General features: G+C 44.9%; 3 protein-coding genes across 4 annotated transcripts; 1 reads left to right on the top strand and 2 right to left on the bottom strand.

Annotated features, from left to right (window-relative positions):
• Positions 1-1,489: 1,489 nt before the first annotated feature.
• LOC100837426 (dof zinc finger protein DOF5.4) lies at positions 1,490-4,505 on the bottom strand. Of its 2 annotated transcripts, none has more exons than XM_003559187.4 (2): positions 3,748-4,505; positions 1,490-3,381 (listed from the first exon to the last, which is right to left on the bottom strand). In XM_003559187.4, exons 1-2 carry the CDS (start codon positions 3,820-3,822, stop codon positions 2,071-2,073), a joined length of 1,386 nt encoding a protein of 461 aa, XP_003559235.2. In that variant the 5' UTR covers positions 3,823-4,505; the 3' UTR covers positions 1,490-2,070. The 2 variants fall into 2 exon arrangements, with proteins under 2 accessions (XP_003559235.2, XP_024312545.1); XM_024456777.1 differs by lacking the exon at positions 3,748-4,505 and adding an exon at positions 3,515-3,721.
• Positions 4,506-8,014: 3,509 nt separating this feature from the next.
• LOC100825082 (heat shock cognate 70 kDa protein 2) lies at positions 8,015-12,028 on the bottom strand. The gene is made up of 2 exons (XM_003563563.4): positions 11,699-12,028; positions 8,015-9,963 (listed from the first exon to the last, which is right to left on the bottom strand). Exons 1-2 carry the CDS (start codon positions 11,913-11,915, stop codon positions 8,234-8,236), a joined length of 1,947 nt encoding a protein of 648 aa, XP_003563611.1. The 5' UTR covers positions 11,916-12,028; the 3' UTR covers positions 8,015-8,233.
• Positions 12,029-14,624: 2,596 nt separating this feature from the next.
• Positions 14,625-19,876, top strand: LOC100832313 (protein real-time). Its single transcript, XM_003563588.4, has 7 exons — positions 14,625-14,832; positions 15,466-15,800; positions 16,767-16,909; positions 17,160-17,261; positions 18,048-18,304; positions 18,616-18,836; positions 19,165-19,876. Exons 2-7 carry the CDS (start codon positions 15,468-15,470, stop codon positions 19,519-19,521), a joined length of 1,413 nt encoding a protein of 470 aa, XP_003563636.1. The 5' UTR covers positions 14,625-14,832; positions 15,466-15,467; the 3' UTR covers positions 19,522-19,876.
• The last annotated feature ends 65 nt before the right edge of the window (positions 19,877-19,941 follow it).

Raw genomic sequence — 19,941 nt, forward strand, 5'->3', positions numbered from 1 at the left:
TTTTACCAGAAATATTATTCAAAATATTAGATTCAAATATGGGAAATGTATGTGTACAAGATTTTCTCTAGAAATGACAATTTTGCTAGATGTACCCATATAATATAATAGAAATTAGTGGTCCAAGTTACATGTTAAAGACCATGTCAATGCCAAAAGAGAAAAGTTTTTTTTTGTCCCTTAATTAAGTGTTGCGGAAGTCTAGTTTTGATTTCTCGACTCTAAAGTCAGTCCTCCAACTGGCAACATTTTGTTACATGCAGGGAGTAGCTGAGCTAGTGTAGTACAATTGAGTTAATTAAACTGGAGTAGCTAGAGCTGAAAGTTCAAAAGGACCAAAGATGAAACCTGCATGCAGTTTCAGCAGCTAGGTATACGCACACTTTCATGTGGCAGTCATTGGTTGGCTTCGAACCTCTAGAAATGCAAAGTTGCTGGTTGCAGTGACGACAAAACTATGCAAAGGTAAAGACAGCAAAAGAAACAAATTCTTTGAGCACAACTAAGCAGATCGCTGGCTCCCCCCCCCCCCCCCCCCCCCCTCTCTCTCTCTCTCAGCCTGCACTGTGGGGACATGGCATGATTACAATGACAGGAGAAAGGCTTTGAAAGGAGATTAGTGCTTGGAAACATATAGAGAAATCTGCACCATTTCTAAGAGGAGATCAGGACCATGCATGGAGAACTGGGCCGCTACTTACTAGTGCTGATCATGATCTGGGAACAGAATTATCAGAGATGTGTGCGATGATCTCTCAAAAGAAGAGAAATAGAAACTAGTTAGAGCTTCCATGGATCACCTCGATCATGTGCTTTATTCTTTGCCTTAATTAGCTAAAACAGAGGAAAGCATTTGATTTTGCAATCATTGTGTGCCTAGCTAGCCAGCTAGGAATGCTGCCACCATAGCATCCAGGAAGTACTTTGGATGCTGGCTCTCCATCTCAAGTCCTCAACCAATAATAAGGTGCACGGCAAGTGTTCTTGTACGTGCTCAGTTTATTCATGCATGAAAATTTGCAAGTGTCTGCAAACTTTGAGCAGAAGATGGTTAACTGGAAAATACATCACAAACCTAGTTATATATGTGTTTTAACAATTGGTGTAGATTTATAGATACGCACCATATGCATGCATGAGCACATTTCCCAAGTGGGCAAACAATCAAATTTCTAGAGATGTTTGGAAATTAGAAGCTCTACCGCACCGCCAAATGAAGACCTAAATCATCTCAAATGTAAATGTAGTTGAATTGGTCATGAAAGATCAATGTACCGTATATCTCATCTCGAGTATATACCAATATTTAGATTGCACAGCATACATGCATTATGCACTAAAAAAATTCCATGCGTGTATATACACAAAACCATCGAATAACAGAGAGAGGCTAGCCATCCAAAATTAATCACTGCACTGATGCACACATATGAATATTGCACCAACAACGTACCTACATACGAAAACAAATAATGATAAAACTCATCTCTTCGAATAATAAGTTACTTGATCTCATAGACATATATACTCAGTATATAACCCTTCAACCATGAACGACACATATTGCACCAAGCTAGCCAGTAAACCTAGCTAGTAATTCATTAACGTGCGTTACAATGACATATATAGATCGGAGAAGGAGAACAATTAATATATGAATTGAGCACCTTAATTAAGTGACAGGTACGAAAGGAAGAACCTAAAAACAGTACAAGAACAGCAGCAGCAGCAGCAGCGATATCAGGAATTGAACAGCAAGGAGGGTATAGAACTGAAGTGTGGCAATGTAAAACTACTCCAATAATAATTCGATGGATCGACGCAGCCCTATAAATATATATATATATATATCCTGCACCACCACATGCAACTCGATCCATTGTTCCGCAGTTCATCGATCAATCTCTTTTCTCGATTGGAGGAGGAAGAAGAAGAAGCCATGACTAAAATTAAGCTTCAGGGCTCGTATAGGGGCTACTACCTTAATTGTGCATCCAGAGATGGAGTCATGGAGATCGAGAGCTTGATCGATCGAGTGCAGTGATCCATGGTATTGATCGATTCGATCGATCACAGTATGTTCCCCGACGACGACGAGTTGAACCCGGCCAGACGATCGACCCATCCGCCGCTGCCACCGCCTGGAGCTCCGGCGCCGCCGCCGCTGACGCCATTGTTGCCGCCGCTGCCTCCGGCCCAGAACTGGAGGCTGCCGGCGGCGGGCAGGCCCAGGAACTCCCTCGCCATCGCCGTTGGCGGGTTGTCCTCCATCTTTACCGACGCCAGCTGCGTGATCAGCCCTGCCGACCCCGGCACCACCTGCTTGCCGCCGCCGCCGCCGCCCCCCATCATCTGCCCGGCAGCGAAGCCCTCCCCGGACCCATCGCCGGCGTCCGGTTCGAACGGGTAATTGCTAATGCCAGCTTGCATTTGCTGCTGCAGCTGCTGCATGCCGGACATGGCGTCGGGGCCGGCGCCGCGGCCGCCGCCGAAGAAGGGGAATTGCTGCATCTGCATCTGCGGCGGCGGGAGCCGCCACTGCTCCATCGATCCCCCCATGCCGCCGCCGAGCTGGTGATGGTAGTTCTCCACGGCCGAATCCAGCTGCTGTGATCCCATCGGGCCCATCAGGCCCCCAGGAAACCCTAGGCTCCTCGACACCCCGGCCAACAATCCCCCACCGCCGCCAACGCCATACTGCCCTTCTCCCCCGCCGGAGCCGGACACCAACGACGCCGCGAAGAAGGGCATCTGCCCCAGCGCCGGCATGATTCCGCTGCCGGTGGTCGCGGACGACGTGGTGGCCGACGATGAGGACGACGTATTGACGCCCGCTGCAACCCCACAGGCGGCGGCGGAGGAGGAGGAAGACGATTTGGAGGATTTGGAGGAGCGCTTGTTGCGGCGGCAACCGCCGCCGACGGGGACGTTGCGGAGGGCGCCGCCGCGGGTCCAGTAGCGGCGGCAGGCCTTGCAGAAGTGGCGGGGCTGCGTGAGGGAGTAGTTATTGAAGTAGCAGAACTTGGTGTTGCTCGACTCGCACCGCGGGCACTTGAGCCCGGCCTCCGGCGCCGGGATCTTCGCCATCCGCGCCCTGTCAGTCATCGACCCCGCCTTCACCACCGCTGATCCGCCGCCGCCGCCACCGCCGCCTGATCCCAATCCTCCCATGCTGCCGCTGCTGCCGTCTGGCGCCCGCGGCGGAGCCATCAACGCCGCCGGCATCTGTTGCTGCTGTTGCTGCTGTTGCTGCTGCTGATGCTGGTGGTGGTGGTGATGATGCGCCTCGACTCCGCCGCCGCCGCCTCCGACGGCGCTAGGGAAGAGGAGTCCGCCATGGCCATGGCTGAGCTGCTGCTGCTGTTGCTGCTGAACCTGAACCTGATAGAAAGCGCCATGGGTCAATGAATTGAATTCCTCCCAAATCAGGTTCGACTCATATCAAAATTCAAAGACTAGCTCCAAACTGCAATCACACAAGCCAGCAAACATAGTAGTAGTAGACTAGCAGTACATGAAAGCTTAGCCATGAGTCCAAAGTATGGTGGTGGTATGGTATATTCAGAAAGGAAAAGAGATTAAAATCCGCAAAAGAGGGCAGAGGAATATCTCCTCTCCATTTCCCCAGCTGCTTCCTCAAATGCTTTTTTCACAAAGAAGCTATCCATCTATCTAGCTATGCTTTCTTGTGTGTGTGCCCGGCCGGCCACAAGAGAGAAAAGCAAAACCAACAAGAAATTTTTTTACCTGCTGCTGCTGCGGCTGGTTGTTGTTGTTCCAATTGGGTGGATCAAGATAGCCGGGAACCGAAGAAAAGACCATGGTGTGGTATAGAATTTGGTTTCTTTTGATCTTTTTCCTACTTGAGGGGGGGGGGGGGGGGGGGAAGAGACCTCTTTTTTGGTTTGTTTGTTCCTCCTTGCTTCTTTGTGAGAGAGGGAGAGGGAGCGGGGGTAAGGGCAGGGGTATATAGGTGCTTTAAGGGATCATGCAAGGATGGATGGGGAGGTGGCTAAAGGTGGAGAATATATATAACACCACCCCCACTAGCAATCTCTCTGCTGCACACTGGAATGGAGATGCATGGGAGGTGTTCCCCTAGTCTCCTCTCACAAGAAGATGATGAGAGAGCCGAGGAAGGAGAAGAGATAGAAGAAAGGGAAAGATGGGGGGAGGAGGGGGAATGAAAGTGAGAGGAATAAAAGGAGCTTGCTAGCTTGTTCTTTCTTACTTTATTAATTTTTTGTCATAGTGGTGTGCTGCTAGCAATAGCATTATATATATATTGGTTGTGAAACATGCATATGGGGAAGAGAGAAGGGGAAGAAGCTGGAGAGAAGAGAGACTTCCTTAGCGTGCAAGGATGTGTGAGGTGGATGGATGGGTGTGGCTGGCCCTAGACAGAGTGAGAGATGATGCATGAGAGAATGCATGGGTGCGGTTTTATGCATGAGGACAGAGAGAGGGAGATATGGAAACCCTAGCTAGCAGCAGGAGGGGTGGTGATGGATGGACTGCATGATGATGGCTTTACTGTTTGGAAGGATTGCACTTCTTGGCGGCTGTGGTTCATCAGCAAACTGTGGAGCTACCTAGCTGGAGCTTATCAAAATAAGCAACACTTGTCTTGGGGGTACTCAGGTGCATGTATGTATGCAGGGTGCAACTTTATGTCCATATTGATGAAAGAGATCAATCAGTAAAGTTGGTTTCTTAGTAGTCTTGGTCTCATCTTGGTCTTGTATTGGTGGTGGTGTAGAATTGCCCCTCTGCTTCTCTCTCTCTCTCTCTCTCTCTCTCTCTCTCTCTATATATATATATATATATATATATATATATATATATATATATATATACACTCTTGTTGTTTCTCTCTATCTTACCAGAGTTAACACAAGTAGCTAGACAGTCTCATGCATATGAGTTGGTAGCTTTATGTGAATAGACATAAAAGGGGCAATAAAGTTCTGCTACCTCTGTTTCAAAATATAAGATGTCTTATATTTTGAAATAGCCTACCAAAATGTCTTATATTTTGAAACAGAGTGGTACTTCTTACTAGTAGGACCTATAGAGGTAGAGAGAGATATGAGATGGGATTGATTTTTCTTATCTGCATACATGAAACAGTGTATGGTGTACATGGTTATTAATTCCCACCAGGTCCTTTGTAGGACATGTAGCTGTAGCTGGACATGTCTGTCATGCATATTTAGTAGTTCAATTTGCAAGTACCGGGAAGCTTCAATGCTTTGGATGATAGGCTAGATCTATGTGGGCTAAATGTATATAGCTACCTTTTCTCTCCATACCCCATTGTACAAATTAATTGAGCAAAACATATGCATGCCATTTGAATACTACTATTATCATAGAGCTTTACACGCTCGAATTGTGCAAGATCTCAGCAAATCATGTTCTTATTCTATTCCGCACCTTCGAAATCTTAAAACCAACTGACTTTCATGACATGTCATAACTAAATTAATCGGCTCAATCTTTCCTGTCAAATATTATTCTCCTTATCTCTGCACATTGTTTATCTCCAAATGCTGATCAAAAAGCATTTGTGCCTTTTCGCTTAATTATAATTATTCCCCCTAGTTGCCTGAGTAGCTACTAGTTAAAAACTTAAATTAAACAGTCTCTAGTTTTCCTTGTCTATGACAGATTAGAGAGTTTAGGGTGGAAATTAAAAGATAACATTGTTAGCAGGATGATACAACAATTTTTGTGAGCAAGCTCGTTTTCATCCATTTCATGGAGATGTACAAGTAATGAGTATGCTTAGATGGTAAGAAGATATATTCAGACAGCAGTAGCAAGCTAGTGCTAAGATAAGAACATAAATAGTAGTAGTACCTGGCTAGCTAGCTAGTGCTGCTGATCATACAAATGCTTTTCTGCAGCCAACCATGTGGAAGTTATCTGAACCAACATGTCTGTAGAATGTTAGTACTACTTGATTGCAGTTATCTGTCGACCATACGCACACATAGCCTTCTTCTGTTCACGGACGACTATGTTTGTGTGCATCTCAGGGTGCAGAGGCCGGCTGGAAGTTAATTCTTCTATTACTAAAAAAAATAAACAGCGTTCAGTTCGCCTAAATACGAAATTACTCATATGTGTGGCAGACTTCCAGTACAAATCTTTGTCGCCGTCAGGGTCAAGCTTGCTAAAATAAAAAATCAAGTTTTGTCGGATGCATGACCAGCTAGTCAATCGAGTTAGTATATAGTATGCTCGCTCGTTCATCTTTGTGGCACGTACTTAGCTTTAACAGTCAAGATTCTGCTATTCTTTAGTTTGTTCACCCTAAAGAGTTCTACTGCATGCCTCTTCTGCTGCATTTCTGCTCACCCGGAACCTGAACCTGAACTGACCGTTTCTTCTAGTCCGGGAGAAGAACTTACGAAGAGAGTACAGTAGGCATCAGAGCAGTGCTCTTTGCAAAATTCCTATATAGCATCTGATACAGCGCAAACCAGTTCGGGCAGGTGATTACTAAATCGACCTATGGGCTGCGCTGCTGAGCTTGAATTACTGAAACTGGCTAGCTGCATACCCAGGTAACTGATTAATTCGATGGAGCAATCACTCGATCAGTGTGGAAGCTTCGTTGGAGTACTATTTCTAAAGACTAAAGTGAAGTTTTCCCCTGATTTTTGTTTGTAATTGTAAAAAATACACAGGCTTTCCGCTAGTAAACTGGTCACTCTGTTTTTCTTTTTACAGCAACTGGTCACTCTGTTCGTATTCATAACTCATCGTTCCATTTTTCTTTACCACCCAGTGGGCCACCGGGAGAAGAGAAAGTTCTGCCCATGGCCTAGCATGTACTGTCACATAGTAAAAGCCCACGAAAGACATATACAATACGCTGATCTCACCACACCAGTCAGACGCGGTCAGTGGGTCACTCACCGGCCGTCAGAAACCAGATCTCCAGTTGCCGGTGAAAAGCCCAGCTCGCGAATACCGCGGGGCGACAAAGTCACCGCCGCGGCAGAGTAATGTAGAGCCAGGGGACCCAAGTCTTGGTAGGGAATTTGATTTGAAGTTTAGAGTGCGATTTCAGAGAGCCTAGCTTAGCTGAGCTACTGGTGGTCTGGTAGAACAAGTACTGACGCCCGAGGCAAGTCATGTGAGCACAAATTATGCCTGGGGACGCCAGATTAATAAAGGGGATGATGCCAAGCCAATGATGAATTAAGAAGGCAGGATTTTTGCTTTAGGTGTGTAGGTACGCTGAGTACGTACGTAGTAGTAGGGCCAGGTGAGTGAGAGGTGCCGCTTTCGCCCTGCACTATTATTGCTTGTGAGTCATTGGGGATCCCTGATTAAAGGCGAAAGAGAGAGGCGTAGGGAGAGAGAGATCTCACATTATTATGGGACTTTCCTTTATCTTACACCCGACAAGGCAGGATGTGAGCGAGATTCCCAGCGCTTTGCCCCCCTGTCAGCTCCTATGCGTCGGTTCATCAAAGCTTGATTTGCCGCTAAGGCAGCTTGTGTCCCGCTAAGGCACTGTGATCTGAATTCCTCGTCCCGTTTTAAGAACGGGTACGATGGCTCTGCTGGATGGAATGCAAGTTAGACTAGATTGAATCCGAAATTTTAAATGATGAAATACAAGACGCGTCTCCTGCTCAAAGGACTTGCTGTCTCCTGGGAGCACACCTCGAATACCACCGAGGGAATCAACAGAAGTGAGCAGCTGCAAATTCGTTTGCAATTTACATTTTGAGCACAAATAAACAATACAGCAGATAATTCTGTGACCCATGTTAACACACTATAAACACATACAAAGAACTGAAAGGAATGAGAATAAGAATTGCTGTGGACAAGCAGACAAAGATCGAAACATTAACAGAAGAATAACCAATACAGCAGCTAATTCTGTGACCCATGTTAAGACTATAAACACATACAAAGAACTGAAAGGAATGTGAATAAGAATTGCTGTGGACAAGCAGACAAAGACTGAAACATTAACAGAAGAATAATGTACGAGCGAGAATCAGAACTGCATGCAATCAAAGGTAGTCCCCAAAGCATTTGGTGAAATTAACAAATAGGCCAAAACCATGCATCATTGCATTGTTCCTGACGCATACACACCAAGTCTGATATAACAAAATTTCCAGCCCAAGTGATATGATTGGCACCTGGGACAGAAACAAAAGGCCTATAGTGTTTAACCACTATACGAAAGTCACGTAATAATTTAGTCGACCTCCTCAATCTTCGGGCCAGCACCTCCACTGGCAGCCGGGGCATCTTCATCCATACCACCGGGCATGTCAGCACCGGCACCCTGGTACATCTTGGCGATGATGGGGTTGCAGAGGCCCTCGAGCTCCTTCATCTTGTCTTCGAACTCGTCCACCTCAGCCAGCTGGTTGTTGTCCAGCCACTGGATGGCCTGGTCAACGGCGTCCTCAATCTTCTTCTTGTCGTCCGCTGGCAGCTTGGAAGCAATCTTCTCATCACTGATGGTGTTCCTCATGTTGTAAGCATAGTTCTCCAGGGTGTTCTTGGCTTCAACCTTCTTCTTGTGCTCCTCATCCTCAGACTTGTACTTCTCAGCATCCTGAACCATCTTCTCAATGTCATCCTTGCTCAGCCTTCCCTTGTCGTTGGTGATGGTGATCTTGTTCTTCTGGCCAGTTGTCTTGTCCTCAGCAGAGACGTTCAGAATACCATTGGCATCAATGTCGAAGCAGACAGTGATCTGAGGAACACCCCTGGGAGCAGGCGGGATTCCAGAAAGTTCAAACTTGCCAAGGAGATTGTTGTCCCTAGTCCTTGTCCTCTCACCCTCAAACACCTGGATCAATACACCAGGCTGGTTATCAGAGTAGGTGGAGAAGACCTGCTCCTTCTTGGTAGGAATGGTGGTGTTCCTTGTGATGAGCACAGTCATAACTCCACCAGCAGTCTCAAGACCAAGAGACAGTGGAGTCACATCAAGGAGGAGAAGGTCCTGCACCTTCTCATTCCCCTCACCACTAAGGATAGCAGCCTGGACAGCAGCACCATAGGCAACAGCCTCATCAGGGTTAATGCTCTTGCAGAGTTCCTTCCCATTGAAGAAGTCCTGCAGCAGCTGCTGAACTCTAGGGATTCTAGTAGAACCACCAACAAGGACAACATCATGGATAGTGCTCTTGTCCATCTTGGCATCCCTCAGGCACTTCTCCACAGGCTCCATGCACTTCCTGAAGAGGTCCATGTTAAGCTCCTCAAACCTGGCCCTGGTGATCGTGGAATAGAAATCAACACCTTCATAGAGGGAATCAATTTCGATGGTAGTTTGGGCTGTGGAAGAAAGCGTTCTCTTCGCCCTCTCACATGAAGTCCTGAGCCTCCTCAAAGACCTGGGGTTTCCACTGATATCCTTCTTGTGTTTCCTCTTAAATTCTTGGACAAAGTGGTTAACCAGGCGATTGTCAAAGTCCTCCCCACCAAGGTGAGTGTCACCAGCTGTTGCCTTCACCTCGAAGATACCCTCCTCAATAGTGAGGAGAGAGACATCAAAAGTGCCACCACCGAGGTCAAAAATAAGCACATTCTTCTCACCAACACTGGTAGCCTTCTTGTCAAGACCATAGGCAATTGCAGCTGCAGTTGGCTCGTTGATGATACGCATGACATTAAGACCAGCAATAACACCAGCATCCTTAGTTGCCTGCCTCTGGGAATCATTGAAGTAAGCAGGAACAGTGACAACAGCATTCTTAATAGTTACTCCTAGGTAAGCTTCAGCAATCTCACGCATCTTGATAAGAACCATGGAAGAAATTTCTTCAGCTGAAAACTGCTTGTCCTCACCCTTGTACTGCACTACAATCATAGGCTTGTCTGCTGGGCCAGAAATAACCTTATACGGCCACATCTTGATATCGCTCTGGACAGGGGCATCAGAGAACCTTCTGCCGATAAGACGCTTCGCATCTGCAGAGTTTTACAGGCACTCAGTTAGAATAATTATTTGTAGGTACGCCCAGAAAAATACTGTACATGCAGGAATTAATCAAGCATCATGCATTTATCAATCGTATTGAACGGATATGAAGAACCACATCTTAATAACAAGAGCAGGTGAATAATTACATTATTTACTGCTCAAAAGAAAGATGCTAAGCTATATTAGTCACACATGTTTTCTTGAGTTGTACGACTAGGAACTCCAATGAGTTCGAGATAACTATCATATATATGGTTCATTAGAACCAAGAAGAACAACTGGTTCATTAGAACTGAGAACTAGCTCTAGTTGAAAAGCACAACCAAGAGGACACTGGCATGTCATGTAGATTCATTAAGTTTCAGGTTGAACACATGCATAACATAGTGTATTCAATTATAGCTCAAACTTTGTAGGTGGCAATACAACCCAAAACAAAGTACGGTAACAACCAAAATCAGATTGTTGTCATAAATGTTGTATTTGATTTTTACAATATGAAAAAACCATAAGATGTAAATAAACTGACATGCGGATATAATAATAAGCATTAGTGTGTGAATGTTTCACTTGCAAAACCACTTTACAAGGACATAATCTAACTCAGATTACAGGATACAATACCAATATAAGTAATCAAAACATTAGATGTTTGAGACGTTGTGAGGCAAAACACAAGGTTATGATTAATACCGTTACATTTGGCAACTTTTAACATGCTAAATGCCAATTGTTCCACACGCATCACATAATAAATACAGAAAAGGTATATTCCAGAACAACAAGAAGCAATAACCAAATTAATGTTTCTCAATTCTAGTAGTTACTCAGGAAAAGCATGTCCAAAAGTAATTTACTCCGTAGTTTAACTGGTTATTGCTAGGGCACATAGCCAACAAAACAAGTGTATAACCTTACAAATCATATAGATAGAATTCTTAATGGATTGACAAATAGGCGAATACTACAATCAACCAAGAATAAGAACTTTTAAACAGGCACTTTTAAACAGACAATAAAAGCACTTGACTTCAATTCAGCTGCTTGGGAAATAACACAACAACATACGCATGCACATGTTTGGTCAATAAGTGCTAGCAAGCTCTAATGTTAACAAATCATATTAATCAAATTCTCTAGACACCAATTAGAAACAGATGAAGCAGACACGAGCAAAGTGTGGTTAGAAACAAATGGAGCAGACACAAGCTTCTGCCTATTCTAAGAAAACCTTTAGGCATGGCCCACAGATACTGAGTGTCGACCAAAAGAAATTAGTACACTCCAGCTATGTAATTCCAGCATGGAGTAGACCATAGCCCCACGCGTCTTCTGACCATCTAAACAACCACAATAAAAGGGGCAGCTAGACACTACAAGGGACAGCTGGGCACGAGCTTAAATAGATCTAGGAAACCACTACGACCCCGCGATATCACGGATCTGACCAGTCACCTGCAGGCCAAAATATGCGGCCAATAACGCCATATTGCCCATAAATCATGGGAGACCACCAAAAGCATATAAAAATCTAGCACAGATACGACCACAACCACACCCGCCCACTTTACGACCGTGCCAAAACGACTATCCCAAACATATCCAACAGATCTAACAAAAGCAAAGCATAGAATCTCATAAGCAGAGACGGGCCACACAGATCCATACACACATCTGAGCTCGCATCAGAAATTAACAGTAGCAGGTTAAGGGGATGCTCACCGAAGACCGTGTTGATGGGGTTCATGGCGACCTGGTTCTTGGCGGCATCTCCGATGAGGCGCTCGGTGTCGGTGAAGCCGACGTACGAGGGCGTGGTGCGGTTGCCCTGGTCGTTGGCGATGATCTCGACGCGGTCGTGCTGCCACACGCCGACGCACGAGTAGGTCGTGCCGAGGTCGATGCCGATGGCCGGGCCCTCTCCCTTGGTCGGCGCCATGGTGGTATAGTCTAGATCTCCGGGGCCGCTAAGCTAGGGTTAGGGTTTTCTATTTCGGCGGCTGCGCAGCAGGGAGGCGGCTGCTGCTGCGGAGTCTGGAGAGGAGGAAGAAGGGAGGCCGGCAAGAGGATATTTATACAGGGAACGCTTTGCTTGCTTGGTCTCCTCCTCTTGTCTCGTGCTCCGAACTGGCGCTGCCGTGGCCCATTCAGAGCCCAGTTCGTATCCGGTGGGCCCCTGGTGGCAGAGTTCACAAGGTAGTAGTGCTAGGAAGTAGAGTACGTCATGGTTCTTTAGGTCGGTCTCCCTGTTCGCGGGCCCGTTTGGTGGACGACTTGGCGGGTCCCAGCTGCAGTTGCACGTGGGTGGGTGTCGCGGGAGAGCGGGATTGGAGGTGTTGGGAGCCGTGTGGTTATTAATGGAAAGCCTCTTTGGTCGGGAGTGGGTGCCATGATCTATGGAGGACTTTTCCGCGCTCGGGCGTCGTTCGATCTTCATCGGAGGGTTCCGGACTGAAGTAGTTTTTGCCCGTCCGATGTGATATTTTGGCAAGCTAATATGGTCAAAGTTTATCCTATCAAACTTGTTTTGGTAGTGGCTAATTTTTTGGGAAGCTAATATGTCATTGACAACTCTAATTCATTTCTCTCGCCAATTATGGTGAACTCATGGGCTACCAGGTGGTGACTATGGTGTGGGCAATACTCGCACAGAAGTCGATGTTGTTGTTGGAACGTCTTATGCTGATGAGGAACAGACGGCGGCAATGAGCACAAGTCACACAAGGAGAAGGATGGCACCGGGGAAAGAGTCCAACTATGAGCTCAAGCTAAGAGCGGTTCGGTGGTGTTAGGATTCGCCTTTGAGGAGAGAAAATGGAAGGGACATGAGAAAGGAGAGAGGTCGGGCTTGATGCGTTCTTTGGCACATGTTGTGGTAGTATGAACAAAAGCATTTGGCGCATGAATATGTGCATCTCGGTGCACGACCAAATACGGAGCACCGGGTTTCACAAATTCGCATCACATCTCTTTCCAGTCTCCACTTTGCCGTTTTAGATCCGTAGAATTCAGATGTTCGGGGCTATATTATTGGATCTTAATGTCCTCATCTACAATTGCAAACTTTTGTACTCCTATATCACCATTACAATAAACGACAATATGATTGTTCTAAAAAATGCTTGTGTAAGAAAACATGTGCTAATGAGAGTTAATATCTCTGCCATGGGAACAACAATTCAAGTCAACGATCTCACCACCGAATGCGAGGCCAACATTACTATCTAGGAGCGTGGTGGTTGCCCGAGAACATGCTGAGGAAGAAGATGGAGCGAGGAAGAGACATGAGCATGAAGGTGACTACAACGGCAGTGGCGGCAACGGCTAGCCGGCAGGGTTTGAGGGAGAGTTTGTGTGCAAGTTAATGAGGCGGGGAAAATTAACATGCATGGAGAGGTTAATTATCTGCAGCTTGAAAATTCATGACCAGCGAAACCTCTCATTCATTGTAGTATACATGCGTTTATGCATGCGGGGCTTGGTGTCACTGCCTGACCTTTTCATCAAAGAGAGGTAGTTTCATATCCTTTTTTTTTCAAGAGAGGGAGTTTATCGACCATCGATCCAGTAGATGTGGTTATGTGGAACATCAAAGGCGATCGAGTGACAAGCGAGGAAAGAAACACACATGCATTTGGTTCACAAGCACTTCGGCGCAAGTGCAATGACGGCCCACCCCAAGCAGGCCCCAGCAACGTGCGAAACGATTTGGGAAATGGATCTGCCGCCGAAGCAGAACATGGGAGCTGGTCCAGTCCAACGCCCGTTGATGCCATGGGCCATTAATTTTGCCACCGTCCATCCAGCCCACGGTTAACGAGTTGTCGTTGACAGCGAACACACACGTGGAGGGTGCTAGTTAATGTTCCCTTGGAGTGGGTTTGTTTGGCCTGGTTTGGTGCCAATTAATTCTCCTGTACGAAGATTATTGCAGTACAGTTGCTCTTAATTCTAACCTTCCATCACAGTCGTTCAAAATCGGTTTCAACTCAACCATAAACTTCTGGTCCAATTTATTTTGTACTCCCGCCGTCCCGTATTAATTGACTTTCTATTACATGTATCTGAGTCACTTGATATGGGACGGAGGGAGTAGTACTCCTACTGACGCCGTAGTTAGGGTTAGAACCAACCGAGCAAAATGAACTACCGAAACGAATTACACATCCTGATTTTTTTTAACATGATTTTCAAGTGTTGTTATAACGACAGCAACGTCAGATTCCGAAATACCGCGACAACAGTGAACCCAGTGCTTTTCACGGGTTCAATAAGAGCATTTCCAATAGTACATGTCATCAGGTACTAAGGGTGTGTCATGTAGGACTTTTGATGACGTGGAAAGAAAAATGCATGAAAAATGAAATAGTGGTTACTTGTATAAGAAACTGCTTTGGTTCTTGTACCAAGACATAAGTAACAACAAAACACTTGTTGAAGAGATCTCTTGTTACTAAAACCTTATTTTGTAGGTCCCATCCTCTCACATTCATCTATTTCTTTTTTAATCTTAATACTACATGTTAGTAACCATCTATCGAAAATGTTCTTATCAGTGCAAAATAAAATATTCACTTTTCTCCTAAGTAATGTCCTAACGCCTCCCAGGCCCCAGCTTTCAGTCGTTACCAAACGCACCTCCTGCTCTCGACATCAACCACCGCACCGGTTCTAAAGAAAAAGAGAAGAAAGGACCAGCCGTGCCCTACAGACAGCCGTAGCGGTGTCGCCGCCGACGGGTCGATCCCCGGCCCCCGCCTCGCACGCGCGTCGCCGCCACGGCCGTTCCCGTGCTTCCTCGTCGGGACACCGCGGTATCTACCCCGTCGGCTGTCTCTGCCCATTTGGGCTTTGAGGTACGAGGTTATTTTCGTCCTGCGAATCGGCAATTCCTGGATCCGCCCGGCCGGCGTTGCTGCTTGCGCCGCAGACCAGAGCATGCAGGACACGAGACTAGTTTTGTGCTGACTCTGATCGATTTCCGATTGGGGGACGTGGAATTGCAACCGGTTTGTGCTTTTCGCATGATTCGCTGGATGAATGAGATTTAGGGGAGGATGATGATGATGTGGGAGTTAGAGAACAATCGATTTTGTCTACCAAAGCTAGCGGGTGTACTGGTGTACATCATGTACACCCTTGTGCCTTTGTTGCTCCGCCTCTGTCGTAGGGACTGTCACGTTGGGGTTTCCAGTTCAATTCTTAATGCATAGTACTCCCTCCGTTCCATAATTCTCGTCTCAAATTTGCCCAAAAGTGGATGTATCTATTCCTAAAATGTGTCTAGATACATGTAATATTTCGACAAGAATTATGGAATGGAGGGAGTAGAATTGTTTAATTTTCCAATACCTCACTCTGGTTCCTCGCCATAACCTCATGCAGATCTATTTTTTTCATTCCAGCTAGCTCGGTTTCCTGTTTGTTACAGACACCTGTTACATACAAGTAGCAGCGCCCGCGTTCTCATTCTGCTTGTGCTTTTGTAGGAATGGCCGCTTTTAGCAAAAGCTTCCGGTCTTCAAGCAAATCGGACTGTGAAAATAAATACCAGGGTACATTGGTTGCTTCTCCAGCAAAAGCCATTTCACCCAAGACGATAAAGCAGATTGTGCCGAAACAGTTAATCTTAAGCAGGGAGTCAACAGGTCATGTGGCATCGTTTTTGGTAAAGGTTCTTGCTCTTGAGGTAGTGAGGAGAATTTCTAAAGCAAGATGTCCTTTCATATGGAATTCTATTCAAGCACTGCAAGTTCTCAGCTATCCTCCATTTAGCTGGATCCAACGATGGGCACCACTCAAATTTGTCGTCCAAGGCATTCAGGTCATTTTGTTTATTAGCTCTCCAAGGCCTTTGATTTTTGCTACTCCCTCTGTCCAATAATTCTTGTCTCAGATTTGCCCAAAAATGGATGTATCTATTCCTAAAAAGTGTCTAGATACATGTAATATTTCGACAAGAATATGGAACGGAGGGAGGACAAAATTAGTTGAGCTTTTGCAAATTGCTAGCTTCCTGAATAGCGTATGTGTTCCTCAGTGTGCATGGCAATACATTGAGGGATTAATCCTCTTGCTATTATTTGTTTATCTGGACAATCTCAGTTAAGTTGATTATAGACTTACCTGCAACTACAAGGTGCCACCGTCAAGGACCATCACAACCAGCTCCTAATTTGTAGGAGTAAAGAATGTTTTCATCTATCTTGTTTTGAATCCTACGCAGCTCTGCCATGCTAGTTTCAGATTCACTCAACCTGGGAAATACTGAAGTATTCACTTCTTCTCTGTGAGAATAATTTCTTTTAACCTGGAGTTGTCATTGAGTTTGTTTTGACACAGTTTATGTTTTGCCCCCTATCGTGTAGACAGCTTCTTTAAGCACATTCTGGACTAAGAATTGCTATCAGATCAAGAAACTGCAAATATGCATGACATGTAGCTTCATGTCTCAATGTACTTTAGCACTAACCATCACAGCATATGTGTACCAATTTACTATAGATCATTGCAGATCAATTCGTGTGATGCTGTGGCCATGTATGCTCAATTGAACCTCTTTAAAATTCTTTTGATTGATGGTTCAAAACTTTGTTGAACTGCCTAGTATAACACACTTGCTCCATGAAATTTTAAGTCCTTGAGTACTTTTGGCGGTCCTTTAGTGTTTTGTTGAATTGGCTTGTATAACACATCTGCTCTATGTTGTTTCTCAAATGGTTGTTTTAAAAAGTAAAAATACATTTCTGTTTGTCTTGTTTGTGAGCACTGACGTTTTTCTCCAATGCAGAAATTATCCATGCCACTGCTATTTCTATCTGTCACATCAACAATAGGTGATCTGTCATCTAAGCGTGATGATGAACCTAGAAGCGATGCAGAAAGTGCTGAAATTCCCGTTGAATCACATGAAATCGCATCAACTTCTGATAGGTTGGTCAACCATTAAGAAACACAATAAGTATCTCCCTGTTGCAGAATGCTTTGCTCACTATTTTAGCTGTAATATGCTTTTGTACTGTCTTTATCTTTGGTTCGACTGCCATACCATGTATCGTACACCAAGTATAACTTGCTGACAAGTGGGACCATTTCTCCACGATCTTTGCCATCTTATTCTGGGTTATTTATATCATGCATTTAGCTAATAATTCATAATACTGATAGTTTCTGCTTGCTTTAGGGATGCTGCTGATGGTGATGGGACAAACGATATTGTTTCTGAGAATTGGCTGCTACAACTTTTCAAGGAGCTTCAAATACAAGGCATCACTTTGCCTGAGAGGTGACTTTCTACTAGCTTATTTGCGATCCATAATAAGATATTTTGTAATCCTTCAGCTACCACAAATCCACAATAACAGAGTGATCTAGAACTAATATGCGGAGGGTTTATGCAATGAATAGTCGAACATAGTTTTTTGTGTTGGGAAACATAGTTAATTACTCCCTCCAATTGTAAATAGATAACATTTTGGGCATGGACGCAGTATCAAGCATGGCAGTATGCAACTTTGGCCATTATTATTGATATGCTAGTAAAAATTGCAATACCATAAAAATATTTTTCATGACAAATCTAGTGGTAGTTTCACATGAAATAAATAAATAACTTCTCATATAATGAGTCAAATTCAGAGGAAGTTTGACTGCATGCATTCTAGGATGTCATCTATTTACGAACAGCGGTAGTATAAATGTATAATTGAAGGTGAATCTTGGTTACATAATATTGTTTCTTGTGTGTGGTCAGATCATGAGTTTTTACCTCGTAAGGAGAGTATAAGTTATAGAAGCCTCATTTAGTGTATGAGCTGATCAAAAGTAGCTTGGTGGTAAATGTCAGATTTTGGAGACAAAAGTAAACACAATAGCAATATTTTCTGCCCGATGTTTAAACCAATCTGTTTGTTGCCTACTGTTATATTTGTACTTGTATGGAGCTATATCAGTAGTTCAGGTGACTAGGAGTCTAGTTACATGCTGTGGCACTGACAAACATATAAAGGAGATCTTACTATCATGTGTCAAGGTACCATATGTCTGATACTTTATCTGGTATATATTTCAGGTTCAGTGAGGATGAACTACGCAGATTTCATATTGCAGCAAATGGTGACTTTTCAAGCTTACTCTCTTCAGTTAAGAAGACAATTCGTTGGAGGGAGACTTTCCACATACTTACTTTGCAGGAACTTGAGAATTGGTCCCATCTGGTCTTTTGGCATGGGTTTGATACTATGCTTCGGCCTTGTTTAGTAATCCGCCTTGGACTTGCATGCTCTAGTATAGCCCCTCGCGATAGACCTCGTTTTGGGCAAGCAGTAGGTAATTTTCCAACATGTACTATCTGCCTGTTCATTTCACTTATGTCGTAGTTTTCTGGCATTAGTTCATCATCAATTATAGTGCGGAAGGTCCACATAATGTGGGTACTGGATATCTGGCTTACGGTAATATACTTTTTCAATATACCTTATTTGTAGTATGCTGTCCATTAGTAGCACTGTAGCTTAATCTCACAGAAAGCACCTTTTAAGCAATTATTTCATCCATGTTAGTTTTGTTTGCTTAAGCCTTTTCTTTCCTCTTTTTGGCTTGCAGTAGTGTTCACTAATCACCATCATCTTTCTGTTCAGTTTCTCAAATTGACCATGGTATTATACATTTGACCAATGAAGAAGATCCAAGAATTACTGTTTTGCTCGATTGCCATGGGATTTCTCCATTCAGATTTCCGATGCAAATGATGAGGTCATTTGTTACAATAGTTCAGGAAAACTATCCAAATCGTCTTGGGGTGTTGTTTGTTGTTCGTCTTCCTCCAGTTGTCAGAGTTATTGCTCAGACGTTTCTTCAAGTAAGATCACTATCATGCCCTAATTTCCATCTCTATTTATGTCGTTTTCGGTCCATGGATTGTGCAGCCGTAAATCATCCAAAAAGTGGTCTGGTTTCCGTTCTATGACACAGTGCTCCTACTAAGAAATTATAAGGAAAAACTGTCAGCTTTCTCAAAAAGCTTTGGCTCATGACTTCCTCCCAATATGGTTATACTAAACTGTCAAATTTTGGGTCCATTTTTTGACGTAAACCAAGCAAGACAGAGATGATCTGATAAACAATTATGCCCTGCTCAGTCGCAACCTCTTACGGTACTCTCTGTTTCCTTTTAATATTGTGTGCAGCTCCTGAATCCATCCACAAAGCAGAAGCTGTGTTTCGAGGGCGAGTCGTACAAGAAGACGCTAGCTGAGTTCTTGCAGGTCGTGCCATCTTTTCTTGGTGGTAAATGCAGCTGCTCGCGGTGCAAGAAGCATCACGACGGCCCAGCGATTCAGGCCGGGGAGGGAAGCAAGAGCCAACCTCGCCAAATCGGCACCGACTCCGGATCACCGATTGGGAGCACGGACTTCGACGAGGCTGAGCTTCCGTCTCCTTACAGCTGCGAGAACGCCATAAGGGTGGCGATCGTCGGCATGCTGATGCTGTGGATCTTTATCGCGTTCCTCGCCGGGATGAACGACCCCCAGTCCGCTTCTTAAACAACCTGAAGGTAGCACCCGACAGTTTGCAGAGCTGCCTGTCAGTAGCGTAGCCTTATTAGCGTATGTTGTTGCTAGCCCGGTGTTGTTTCCAGCGTCAGTTGTTGTTCTTGTTCTGGGTTCCCTCCGCAGAGCCGATCGTATAGTGGTGCTCCGGCTGCTAAGGTTTTTATACAGTAGAGATGAATAAAGTCGTGTGTGTTGGGCAAGATGATGGCTCGCAGTGTGATCGAGGGGCCCTGTTTGTGCTGTTAGTATATACGGAGTATACTTCACCGGTTTTAGTGGCTGTTGTTTCGAAATGTATAATCTTAATAGTCCTTTACAGTGGACCTGCGGTTTGCCACCCCATCAAGATTGTTGTTGCTGCTGCTCCTGTTCCCGGCAGTCGGCCGAGTGGAGAGTTAAGATTTTACAGAG

The sequence above is a fragment of the Brachypodium distachyon genome, chromosome 1 (assembly GCF_000005505.3).
Source record: "Brachypodium distachyon strain Bd21 chromosome 1, Brachypodium_distachyon_v3.0, whole genome shotgun sequence".
In the NCBI taxonomy this organism is placed as follows: domain Eukaryota; kingdom Viridiplantae; phylum Streptophyta; class Magnoliopsida; order Poales; family Poaceae; genus Brachypodium; species Brachypodium distachyon.

What these genes read in the sequence shown, in the direction of transcription:
- LOC100837426 (XM_003559187.4), bottom strand. Translation starts at nt 3,822, where the DNA reads ATGGTCTTTTCTTCGGTTCCCGGCTATCTTGATCCACCCAATTGGAAC. An exon ending in ACCAGCCGCAGCAGCAGCAG is followed by an intron (nt 3,382 to 3,747) that starts GTAAAAAAATTT and finishes GCTTTCTATCAG; the next exon opens with GTTCAGGTTCAGCAGCAACA.
- LOC100825082 (XM_003563563.4), bottom strand. Translation starts at nt 11,915, where the DNA reads ATGGCGCCGACCAAGGGAGAGGGCCCGGCCATCGGCATCGACCTCGGC. An exon ending in CCCCATCAACACGGTCTTCG is followed by an intron (nt 9,964 to 11,698) that starts GTGAGCATCCCC and finishes AAAACTCTGCAG; the next exon opens with ATGCGAAGCGTCTTATCGGC.
- LOC100832313 (XM_003563588.4), top strand. Translation starts at nt 15,468, where the DNA reads ATGGCCGCTTTTAGCAAAAGCTTCCGGTCTTCAAGCAAATCGGACTGT. An exon ending in TTGTCGTCCAAGGCATTCAG is followed by an intron (nt 15,801 to 16,766) that starts GTCATTTTGTTT and finishes TCTCCAATGCAG; the next exon opens with AAATTATCCATGCCACTGCT. An exon ending in TTGCTCAGACGTTTCTTCAA is followed by an intron (nt 18,837 to 19,164) that starts GTAAGATCACTA and finishes TATTGTGTGCAG; the next exon opens with CTCCTGAATCCATCCACAAA.